The sequence below is a fragment of the Jaculus jaculus genome, chromosome X, assembly GCF_020740685.1.
Source record: "Jaculus jaculus isolate mJacJac1 chromosome X, mJacJac1.mat.Y.cur, whole genome shotgun sequence".
In the NCBI taxonomy this organism is placed as follows: domain Eukaryota; kingdom Metazoa; phylum Chordata; class Mammalia; order Rodentia; family Dipodidae; genus Jaculus; species Jaculus jaculus.
The window spans coordinates 62,124,983-62,137,534 of NC_059125.1; the positions used below are offsets into that span (position 1 = coordinate 62,124,983).

At 37.9% G+C, this 12,552-nt stretch overlaps 1 protein-coding gene across 2 annotated transcripts in view; it reads left to right on the forward strand.

Annotated features, from left to right (window-relative positions):
- The window catches only part of Kif4a (kinesin family member 4A), a 101,968-nt gene that overhangs the window by 12,717 nt on the left and 76,699 nt on the right, over positions 1-12,552 (forward strand). For both annotated transcript variants that reach the window (XM_004660978.2, XM_045140679.1), the window contains exons 6-7: positions 307-473; positions 699-793. In XM_004660978.2, the coding sequence (XP_004661035.1) occupies positions 307-473; positions 699-793 (262 nt within the window). The remainder of the gene's footprint in view (positions 1-306; positions 474-698; positions 794-12,552) is intronic.

Here is a 12,552-nt window from a genome sequence, read left to right on the forward strand (position 1 = left end):
ACATTGACTTAGGACTCCCTGGTAGAAACCTGGCCATTGTTATCCTCCACGACCAGATTTAAAGAGCTTCTCTAGCTACAGCATTTGCTGGAACCCTTATTTCTAAAGTTCCTAGGGAAGAATAGAGACCTTGGTATTTAGACATCTTCATAGAGTTCCTACTTAAACTGACCTCATTTCTATGGTTATTGTATATATTAATGTTCTGAAACATAAACACTTTTTTCTTACCCACTAATCCCTATATTTCTTGTCAAATATTTGAAGTATGAATCATAAGGGAATTTTTTTATTTCTTGAAATTAGATTGTGGGACTAACTGAGAAGACTGTTCTAGTTGCTTCGGATACTGTTTCCTGTTTAGAGCAGGGCAACAACTCTAGAACTGTGGCCTCCACAGCTATGAACTCCCAGTCATCCCGATCTCATGCCATCTTTACAATCTCCATAGAACAAAGAAAGAGAAATGACAAGTAAGTTATAAATTAGAGACAAGATTTTTATGTTTTATGAATGTTAAATACTAGGATGCTTCATAGTTGATTGGACAATTCAGGCATTAATATTGTGAGCATTAGTGTCCAATGGAACTCTTTTTATTGACTTGAAAGAAAATGAGAACTGGATGACCAACTATGATACTCAGCTACTTTTGAAGCTTACATATTATTTTCTCTGTCTTCCTGTTATTATCACAGAAATAGCAGCTTTCGCTCTAAACTGCATCTTGTTGACCTTGCTGGATCAGAAAGACAGAAGAAAACCAAGGCTGAAGGAGATCGTCTAAAGGAGGGTGAGACTAATTAAGGTCATAGGTATAGATAAATCTCCCCTGCTCGTTTAATGTTTTGATTAGACTATTTCAGATCACCTTCTAACAGTACCTATAATTCAAATTTAAGGATAATTTAAGAAATAGTGACAATTCTTTCTTGCGCTTGCACTCATTCTCTGATTCAGATCTGAGATTTTGATCTGGCACTTGACTTGATTGCATCTTGTCTGACAAATTTTAGTCTTAGGTTTCACTCCAGCCATTTATAACTAAATATTATAATTTGTTGTTCGAAGTATTCACTACCTTTTGAAGATGCTGTCATGGATAAGCCTTATCAGCATGGTTTTCATATCTTCATTCAAACTGTTGGTTAGAAAACCTTCAAAAGTATATGTTAGTAGAAACCTTAATCTAGCATTAAAGTAATGTGATGATCTGTATGCTTTGGGAATGATCCTTTAGGTGATTATTAACCTCTAACAAAAATTAACATACAGCTTCTATTTGTAATTTTGTTCTTAAGAATTTCATGAAAATATTTTGTTAAATGCCTTAGTAATCCAAATCTACTATGCCTACTGTATTCCTCACAGCTGTTAGCTTAGTAACAATAAAATAAAGCTTAATTTGGGCTTTTTTTCATCGTGATGTCAAGCTGCTTCTAGTAATCACTATTTCATTTCTAGGATCTTGCAAGCCATCATTGTAATAATCCATTCTAGATTTAACATCTAACTCTGTTCTGTAATTTGTGGAATCAATTTTACATCTGTTTTGAAACATGAAATTATATCTGGCCTGTCTACCAGAAAATCTTTTTCTGTGATTCCTCAAAGATCACTGACAAAGCTTTAGTCGTTTCATTTGAAATTACTCTTAGTTCCCTCAGTTGTATTCATCTGGCCCACAATATTGGAACTCTTAGTAAGTAATTGTGTTCTCACTATCTTTTTACTCATATTGGGATTCAGTTCCCTGCTGGGAACTGAAAAGATAAACACAAAAACAGTAATAGAGGAAATTCTCCTCTTTGTCATTTCCTATCTGCTGGCATAGGGCAGAGACCTATTTCTTCATTCAGCTTTTGTTCTAAATGTATTTAAAAGTGCCCTTTTTGTCATATGAGTATGTATGTATATATGTGTGTGGGGGACATATATATATATATTTGGGGAGGTTCACTGTAGGGTTTTATTCTAGCCCAGGCTGACCTGGAAATCACTATGCTCTCAGGGTAGCCTTGAACTCTGAGCGATCCTCATACCTCTGCCTCTCAAGTGCTGGGATTAAAGGTGTGTGTCACCTCACCAGGCTAGTTCTATATTTTTAATTTTGGCATTTAGCTTTTTTTAAAGATTCTATTATTTTATGTATATAGTTCTGAGTTTTATTTAGTAACGTTGTTGTGATATAAGTCACATGGTATAAAATTTACCCATTTAAAATTGGATTTTCATGTCTGTGGATTTTAGAATGTTTACGGAATTGTACAAGCATCACTATAGCCTAATTTTATAACATTTATTACTCCAAAGAGAAGCACCATAACCCATTAGCATTAGAATTCCCACCTAACTGTAGGCAACCACTATCTTACATTTCATATAAATTTGATCATGTAATATGTAGTCTTTTGTGACTGACTTCTTTCATTTAAGATAAGGTTTAGAGGATTCATTCATATTATAACATGTTATCAGTACTTCATTCCTTTTTTTATTACTGGTTAATATTCAATTGTATAGATATACCACATTTTGTTTGTCTGTTCATCAAATATTCCCCAATGTTGGCTGAAGTGTACATTTCAATGACTCAGTATAATTTCATCTCTCCCCAATATGCTATATCCATTAGCATTCACTCACTTTTTTGTATCAACATCTTCCTCCACCCTAGCAGTCACTAATTTAAGTATGCCAGGAATTTCATATAAAAAAGAAATGGAAGGGTTGAGGAAATGGCACAGGAGGTAAAGATGCTTGCTTGCTTGCAAACCCTGCTGGCTCAGGTTCAGTTTCTCAGCACCCATGTAAAGCTGGACAGGCATTCTTTGGCAGCAGCAAGAGACATCTAAGTGAATGGATGGATGGATAGATAGGTAAGTAGGTAGATAGATAAAGTTTTTTTTTAAAGAAGCAATTATGTGGCATGTGCCTTCTTTTCACTGTTTTCACATAGTATGTTTTCATAGTTCATCCATGATTTATCTTGTATGAATGTTTCATTCCTTTTTGCCAAATAATATTCCATTATTGTATTGGAAATAATACGTCTCAGATGCATTCATCTATTGATGTTTGGGTGGTTTTCATTTTTGGTTACTATGAATATTGTTGCTATGATTTTTTTAAACAAGGTCCTATGTAGCCCATGATGGCTTTGAACTCATCTTTCTCCCTCTATTTTCAAAGTACTTACATAATAGGCATGTGCCACCACACTTGGCTTAACTATGAATATTTTTATACAAGTTTTGGGGTTTTTTGCAGATGTGTGTTTTAATTTCTCTTTGGTATATACTCAAGAATGGAATTGGCTAGTGGATTGTTGAAGAATTGCCAAGATGTTTTCCAAAGAAACAGGACAATTTTATGTTCCCATCAGCAATATATCAGGGATTTTAAAAAAAATTAGAGAGAGAATTGGTGCATCAGGGCCTCAGCCACTGCAATCAAATTCCAGATGCTTGTGTCACCTAATGGGCATGTGCAACCTTGTGCTTGCCTCACTTTGTGTGTTTGGATTATGTGGAATCTGGAGAGTCAAACATTGGTCCTTAGGCTTCTCAGACAAGTGCCTTAAGTGCTAAGCCATCTATCTAACCCTATATTATTAGGGTTTTAATTTCTCCTCATTTACATCTTTTTAAGTATAGCCATCCTAGTTGGTATGAAATAATATCTAATATTTTATTGATGACTAGTGATATTAAACATTGCTTCATGTACTAATTGACAACTTGCATATCTTATTTGGGAAAATGTCTATTTTTATCATATTTATATCTGATTCATTGTAGTTTAATATACACTGTGAAGTAGTTATTTCCAATCTTTTGCATGTAGAAATCCAGTCACCCAGTGTTATTTGTTGAAAATGTCATTCTTTCCCCACTGAATTTTCTTCATCTCCTGTCAAGAAGTAATTAAGACTGTTCCATTCATCTACATGTCTGTCCTTATACCAGTATCATACTGTCTTGATTACTGTAGTTTTATAGTATATTGTAACATTGAGTTGAGAGGTATGACAACTTCAGCTTCTTTTCAAGATTGTATTGATTTTGTTTGGTGTCCTTTAATATATCCATATGAATTTTAGGATCAGCTTGTCAATTTCTTCAAAGAAGTCCCAGGGATGTTCATAGGGATTGTACTGAATCTATAGATCCATTTGGGGAGTATTTCCATGTGTTGTGTGATTTTTTTTTTTTCCCTGAAAAACATGAAAATAATATTTATTCATTCCATATAGGGTACCAAGAACAGGACAAAGATATTATTTCACCCATCTAGATTAGTGAACTAGTGAGTTTATTTTTGTTATTTACAGGAGCATGGACATTCAAAGGGAGCTGCATCTCCAAAAAGCCCACTTCAGCTTAGGTGATAAGGGAGCTCAACAGATTGTAGAGTCTGCTCTCCCTGGTAGTTGTTACTGCTTGTCTAACCTTGGGGAGGTTCCTTGACACTCATACATTTAAAGAGCAGCCTGAGACTTTTAAGTTTTGTTTATTTCTTGAGTCTTAAGTGGTTTCCCTTCAGGGAAGAACATTTCAATTACAAGGATATAGCTTATCTACAGAACACCATCTTAGCAATATTAAGTCTTCTAATGCATAAACATTGCTGTTTTGCCTTTAGTAACTTCTAATACTTTAAAGTTTTTTGGAGTATAACCTTAGTGTTTCTGTTAAATTATAAGTCTTATTTTTAGTGCTATTGTAAATGGAATTGTTTTAATTTCATTTCCAAATTGTAATAGTTTAAAAGAGAGCATTAGGGCTGAGAAGATGGCTCAGCCATTAAAGATACTTGCTTACAAGACCTGCCAGTCCAGGTTCCATTTCCCAGTACTCACATAAAATCAGTAGCAAGAAGCTCTGGCATGCTTGAACTATCTTTTTCTCTATATGTCCTTCTTAAATAAAAATAAATAAATAAATAAAAATAAATTAGAGCTTTAAGTATGTCTGAATATATGACCATGTCATGGTGAATAGAAATAGTTTTATTTCTTTCCAGTCAGGATACAAGTTAAATAATGGCACATATTGACAGGAAAATGTAACTGAAAAAGGGTATTGCCAATTTTAAAAAAAGTCTGCTTAGCTAGTTTAATGGTTAGCTAATTATTGGTCACAGATTTCCTTAAATGCTTAAATCTACAAATCTTCTATCATTTGCATTTGTATTATGCATGTGTGGGGAGCATGCCTTCCACACTCAGGCACTTTACAACTCTAGCATTCTTTCACTACTTATGCCGGGTTTCAAAGTCAGCCAGAGGTGCCAAATTGAGTTATTTTGAGGCTGTTCCTAATCATGCTCTTATGAATATGGCTTTTGAGATATGCAGAGATATGATCAGAACTGTTTTTAAGGGTTTTACTATGTAGCCTAGGCTGACTTTGAATTTACAAATTACCTATCTCAGCCTTTTGAGAGGCTGTAATTGTAGGCCTATGACGAGCTTGATCAGAACCTAAAAATGCTCCTGACCTCAATGGTTATTAAATTTTACTATTTTCACCAGGTGATTTCTATGCAAGTGTTTATCTTTTCTAAAATTACTTTTGTCTAGTTGGGGGGAGGAGAGCGAGGTAGGGTCTCTTTCTAGCCCAGGTTGACCTGAAACTCACTCTGTAGTCCCAGGCTGGCCTCAAACTCAGAGTGATCTTCCTACCTCTGCCTACTGAATACTGAGATTAAAGGTGTGCACCACCATGCCCAGCACTCTTGCCTATTTTTAATATTTTTATTTATTTATTTGACAGAGAAAGGGGGGGAGAGAGAATGGGCGCACCAGGGCCTCCAGCCACTGCAAATGAACTCCAGGTGTGTGCACTCCCTTGTACATCTGACTGACATGGGTTCTAGGGAATCAAACCTGGGCCCTTTGACTTTGCAGGCAAATATCTTAACTGCTAATCCATTCTTCCAGCCCCACTCTTGCCTATTTTTAAAAATTAAGTTATCCAACTTTTGTTGATGATTTATAGTTCTTTATAAATTTTAGGATTCTGGTTGCAAATATCTTTCACAGTCTGTAGCTTATCTACATTTTTTTAACTGAGTTCTGTTATGTAACTCAGGCTGGCCTTGAACTCTGGACCACTTAACCTTTGTTCCTAAGTGCTAGACTGTGCACCACCACATGGCTCTTGCCTACTTAAAAAAAAAAATTATTTGCAAACAGAGATAGAAGAGAGACACACAGAACGAATTGGTATACCAGAGTCTCTAGTCACTACGAATGAACTCCAGATGTATTTGCCACTTTGTGGTTCTGGCTTTATGTGGGGCCTTGGGACTCAAACTCATGTTGTTAGGCTTTGCAGGCAAGCACCTTAACTGCTCAACCATCTCTCCAGCTATTTTGCCTAATTTTAATGGTGTCTTTCTTGGACAAATTATATGTGTGTGTGTATATACATATATATATGTATACACACACATATACACATATATGTATATATACATATGTGTGTGTGTGTGTATTATTTTTGTTTTACGAGGTGGGGTCTCACTCTAGCCCAGGCTGACCTAGAATTTGCTCTGTATTCTCAGGGTAGCCTCTAACTCATGGCAGTCCTCCTACCTCTTGTCTCCCAAGTACTGGGATTAAAGGCATGTGCCACCACACCCGACAATATATATTTTTTAGTGACCCAATGAGTCTATTGGGGTTAATTACTGATCAGTGTCAGGGGTTGCTTACAAGAGCAATGGATGACTTAAAGGCAGCTGCTTCACCAAAATGTCCACCTCAGCTGGGCGTGGTGGTGCATACCTTTAATCCTAGCACTTGGGAGGCAGAGGTAGGAGGATCACCATGAGTTTGAGGTCACCCTGATACTACATATTGAATTCCAGGTCAGCCTGAGCTAGAGTGAGACCCTGTCTCAAAACAAAAACAAAAACAAAAAAAAAAAGCTTCGGGCTGGAGAGACTGCCTAGCGGCTAAGCGATGCTTGCCTGTGAAGCCTAAGCCTAAGGATCCTGTTTCAAGGCTTAGTTCCCCAGGACCCACGTTAGCCAGATGCACAAAGGGTCACACACATCTGGAGTTCGTTTGCAGTGACTGGAAGCCCTTGTGTGCCCATTCTCTCTCTCTCTGTCACTGTCAAATAAATAAATAATGAACAAAAAAATATTTTAAAAATGCTTCAAAATGTCCACCTCAGCCTAGGATGACTCATGGAAGCTATGTGTCGGGAACACAACTGCAGACAGCTCCACTGGTGAGCATCTTGAACACACTATACACAACTTTCAAGTAGCTCAATTGCAATAGAGTCTCGAAATAATAATTTTGATGAAGTCCAAATCATCAAGTTGTTGTTTAATGGCTTAGTGTTGTTGGTATCCTGTCCACGAAATCCCTGCCTATTTCAAAATCATGACGATATTAAATTCAAGGGCTGGAGAGATGGCTTAGCAGTTAAGGTGCTTGCCTGCAAAGCCAAAGGATCCTGGTTCGACTCTCCAGGACCCATGTAAGCCAGATGCACAAGGGGATGCATGCATCTGGAGTTCGTTTGCAGTGGCTGGAGGCCCTAGTGTGCCCATTCTCTCTCTCTCTCTCTCTCTCCCTCTCTCTCAAATAAATAAATAAAATGTATTTTAAAAAAAGAATTAAATTTAAGGGCTGGAGAGATGGCTTAGTGGTTAAGCACTTGCCTGTGAAGTCTAAGGACCCCGGTTCAAGGCTCAGTTCCCCAGGACCCATGTTAGCCACATGCACATGGGGGCACATGCGTCTGGAGTTCGTTTGCAGTGGCTGGAGGCCCTGGCACGTCCATTCTCATTGTCTATCTGTCTCTCTCTCTCTCTGCCTCTCTCTGCCTCTTTCTCTCTGTCGCTCTCAAATAAATAAATAAAAATAAACAAAAAAATTAAAAATAAAAACAAAAAAATAATTAAATTCAATTAATAAGTCAAGGAGGGGCTGTAGATATGGTTTAGTGGTTAAATCTGTTGCTGGCAAAGCTAAAGGACACAGGCTCAATTCCTCAATACCCCTATACAGCCAGTTACACAAGGAAGTACATGCATCTGGGGTTTCTTTGCAGTGACTGGAGGCCCTAGCGAGTTTTGATTGTGAGAAAATATTCTTTATACTGCCGGATTTGTTGTCTTAGTAATCAATTTAGGACTTTTCTAAATTTGATCCTATTGATAGAGATTAGTAATACAGTAGCATTTGTTAGGCAGCTAGTCAGGCTTACAGTCCCAAAAGAATAAACAATTATCTGTATGGCCTGACAGAGCCAGTGAACAAAGATTTTTATAAGTCTGGAAAGAGAACTTAAAATTCAAAATGCTAGATAACCCAAAGCTCATTAAAAAAAAAAAAAATGCTGGCTCACAAGGATGTCAGCTGGCCCACACATACAAAGTAACCAATCATTTGCCTAAAGAATCAGCCTACTTACTTTATGTAACCTGTACTTTGTCTACCTCATCAGTTTATTGAAAGACCTTTCATACAGTAAGAGTAGGTAATCCAATCTGCCCCAACTTGATACTTACTTTGCATCCCAAAGGTAGAGAATAGAAAATGTCCAATCCAATTCACTAGGTGCACACACACAGACATTTCCCTGTTTGAGATCTCTTCTGCTTTACTTTCACTTCTGTCTTACTTTTGCTTTTTTTTTCCCTAATAAACCTTTGTTTAACCTGCTTTTCTTTTTTTTTTTTAATTTTTTATTTATTTATTTGAGAGCGACAGACACAAAGAGAAAGACAGATAGAGGGAGAGAGAGAGAATGGGCGCGCCAGGGCTTCCAGCCTCTGCAAACGAACTCCAGACGCGTGTGCCCCCTTGTGCATCTGGCTAACGTGGGACCTGGGGAACCGAGCCTCGAACCGGGGTCCTTAGGCTTCACAGGCAAGCGCTTAACCGCTAAGCCATCTCTCCAGCCCTAACCTGCTTTTCTACCATGACTGTGCTGGTCATTCTTTGCAGATGCAAGACAACAAACTTTCAACCCACTGGTTTGGGAGAGTTTTAGTGACTATTGAATGTCAGGGACTAACTCCTAAGCTCTGCCTATCCAGAGCTGAGAAAGGCTCTGTCACTCTCAAAACTAGTAATACTATGAGAGACTGTAGCCTGTAACTTTTGGTATATGTTAAATTTGCTTTTCTAAATATTGATGTAATTTGGTAATTTATATTTTTTCAGAAAATTCATTTTGTCTTTCAAATTTATTGATATAATGTTATAAATAGATTTATGTGCTATTTTAACTTATCTATAATTATGTTTTTGTTTCATTAGTTTGCATATCATGTCTATTTCATGCATGTGTGTGTGTGCAAGTACAAATGCACACATGTGCATATGGAGGCCAAAGGACAACCTTGGGAGTCATCGTCAGGAACATGATTCACTTCCTTTGAGACAAAACTTCTCATTGGCCTAGACCTGACCAGTTAGGCTAGGCTAGTCAATCAGCAAGCCCTTGGATCCTCTTGTCTCCATCTTCCCGCTGATGGGAATCCAGGCACGCATCTCCAATTGGCATTTCTTATGTAGGTACTATAATCATCTTAATATTTTACTGACTGAGCTGTCTTCCCAGCCCTCTTATGTTTTTTTTTTGTCATACTTTTCAGATTTATTCACTTGCTGTACTTTTTTCTATTTTCATTTTTCTTCTATTAATGTCTTCATAGTTTTAAATATATATATCTAGGGCTGGAGAGATGGCTTAATGGTTAAGATGCTTGCCTGCAAAGCCTAAGGACCCAGGTTCGATACTCCAGGTCCCATGTAAGCCAGATGCATATGGTGGCGCATGTATCTGGAGCTTATTTGCAGTGGCTGGAGGCCCTGAAGTGCCCATTCTCTCTCTATTTCTCTCTCTCTCTCCCTCTTTCTATCTCAAGTAAATAGATAGCCGGGCACGGTGGCACACACCTTTAATTCCAGCACTGGGGAGGCAGAGGGAGGAGGATCATTGTGAGTTTGAGGCCACCCTGAGAATACAGAGTGAATTCCAAGTCAGCCTAGACTAGAGTGAAACCCTACCTCAAAAAAAAAATACATAAAATGTTTTAAAATATATATTGATTTGTAAGAGACTAAGGGAAAGTGAGGATGGATGTGCTAGGGCCTCTTGCCAATGCAGTCTCCAGATGCATGTGCCTCTTTGTGCATTTGGCTTTATGTGGGTACTAGGGAATTGGATTTGGGCTAGTAGATTCAGTTTTTTCTTTTTCTTTTTTTTTTTTTTTCAAGCAGAGAAATATACGAGAGAGAGAAATGGGGACACCAGAGCCTCTAGCGACTACAAACAGACTCCAGATGCATGTGCCACTTTATGCATCTGGCTTTACAGAACAAATAAAAATACAGAAGAAGATACTGGGGAATTGAAAACAGGTCATTAGGCTTTACAGGCAATTAATTGCTGAGCCATCTCTCTGGCCCCTAGCTTGGGTTTTTGATTTCATATTTGCTTTATTACTCTTTGAGTTGAAAGCTGAGCTTGCTTTTTTCTTCTCTTTTATTTTTAAGGTTCTACAAGCATGTATAAAAGAGGTCATGATAGTATAATGATTCCCCTATACTTGTCATGTAGTTTGAACAGTGACTTATTTATGACCAGCCTTGTTTCATCTGTGCCCTACCTATTTTCTCCCTTTGATAGTATTTTTACACAAATCTCAAATTGTCTTGCATTGTGTATTTTAGTTTGTGTCAGGGGAAAAAAAAAAAAGAACTTTGGGCTGGAGAAAATAGCTTAGTGGTTAAGGCGTTTGCCTGCAAAACCAAAGGACCCAGGTTCGCCTCTCCAGGACCCATGTAAGCCAGATGCACAAAGGGGTGCATGCATCTGGTGTTTCTTTGCAGCTGGCGTGCCCATTCTCTCTCTCTCTCCCTCTTTCTCTCTGTAAAATAAAAAAAATAAATAAAAATATTTAAAAAATAAGAACTTTAAAGATATGCATAGATAGATATTCACCCAAAATTGACTGTAATGCCTCAATAGAACCAAATACCTTATGTGCAGTACTCCCAGAGCTGGTGCCACCTTTATACAGTGTGTATATCTTTTTTCTTCTGTTAGTCTGACTCACCTGCTTTTAACCTGTCAGAGATTTAGCAGCTTCTATTCCAACAGTGATAGATCCTTAAGTAGTTAGTGGTATTCCCACCTAAGAGCATCTTTATTTTTATGTATTTATGTATTTGAGAGGGGGGGGGGAGGGAGGGAGAGAATGGGTACGCCAGGGCCTCCAGCCACTGCAGAAAACTCCAGGCGCATGCACCACCTTGTGCATCTGGCTTACATGGGACCTGGAGAATTGAACCTGGATCCTTTGGCTTTGCAGGCAAGTGCTTTAACCACTAAGCCATCTCTCCAGTCCCAAGAGCATCTTTAAAAACTCTTAGAGATCTGTAAAGGAATTGGGTTCCATTGTGGTAGAGAATTTTTACATATGCATTTTGGGTTTTCAATCTTAGTTCAGAGCTTAATTTTTCTCATTTGTAAAATAGGACTTGAATACTTACCCTTTTAGGGATATGGTAATCAAGAGAACACACACTTATAAAACATTAGCATAAATGTAGTAAATAGTAGCCTCTTCATATAATTATTAATTCTGTCTTCTGTATTTTTATTTGTTCTTAGGCCTATAGGGTTCTAAACTTCATCAACTGAATTAAGATTGCTAAGTGTTTGATAGGGTGCTTGTTGGCATTGGAAGCAGTTTTAGAAATGGAAGAGGTTTTTAGAGATAAAGGTTTTCTTCAGCTACCAAATTGCCGTCCTTTTTTTAAAAAAAAAAAAACTATTGACTTCTATACTTACAATAAACCATGATAATTTCCTCCCCTCCCCCACTTTCCCCTTCACAACTCCACTCTTCATTAAATCCCCTCCCTCTCTCCCTTAGTCTCTCTGTTGATGTCATTGTCTTTTTCTCTTATTATTAGGGTCTTGTGAAGGTATTGCTAAGCACTATGAGGTCGTGGATATTGAGGCCAATTTTGGACATTAGCAGTGTAAGGAATCATACCCTTCCTTTGGCTCTTACATTCTTTCAGCTACCTCTTCTCCAATGGATCCTGAGCCTTGGAGGGTGTGATAGAGATGTTTCAGTGCTGGACACTCCTCTATTACTTGTCAGCACTATGTTGCCATTTGGGTCATCCCAGTGGTCACCGCCATCTGAAAGGAGAAGCTTCTCTAACAAAAAGTGATTAGTATATGAATTAGTGTGGTTAGTAATACAAATTAGTATATGAATATGAATATTAAGTGTAGTGCTCAGGGAAGATTGGTGAGAAGAATGTGTGCATTTAGCCAGATAAGAGCAGGCTTTATACTCCTAAGGCTTATGACCTCCCCTGCCATAGGCTTTTCATTAGGTTTTCAGACCATAGAGTGGGCCTCCAGTCTAATTAGAGAGCAGTTGGTTTCCCCCAGAGCAGACATACCAGTATTGCACCCGTTAGGTCATCGGGCCAAACTTGAGGCTTCCAGTGTCCACTGTTTTCACTGCTGATGACTTCTGTCTCCCATAGAGCTG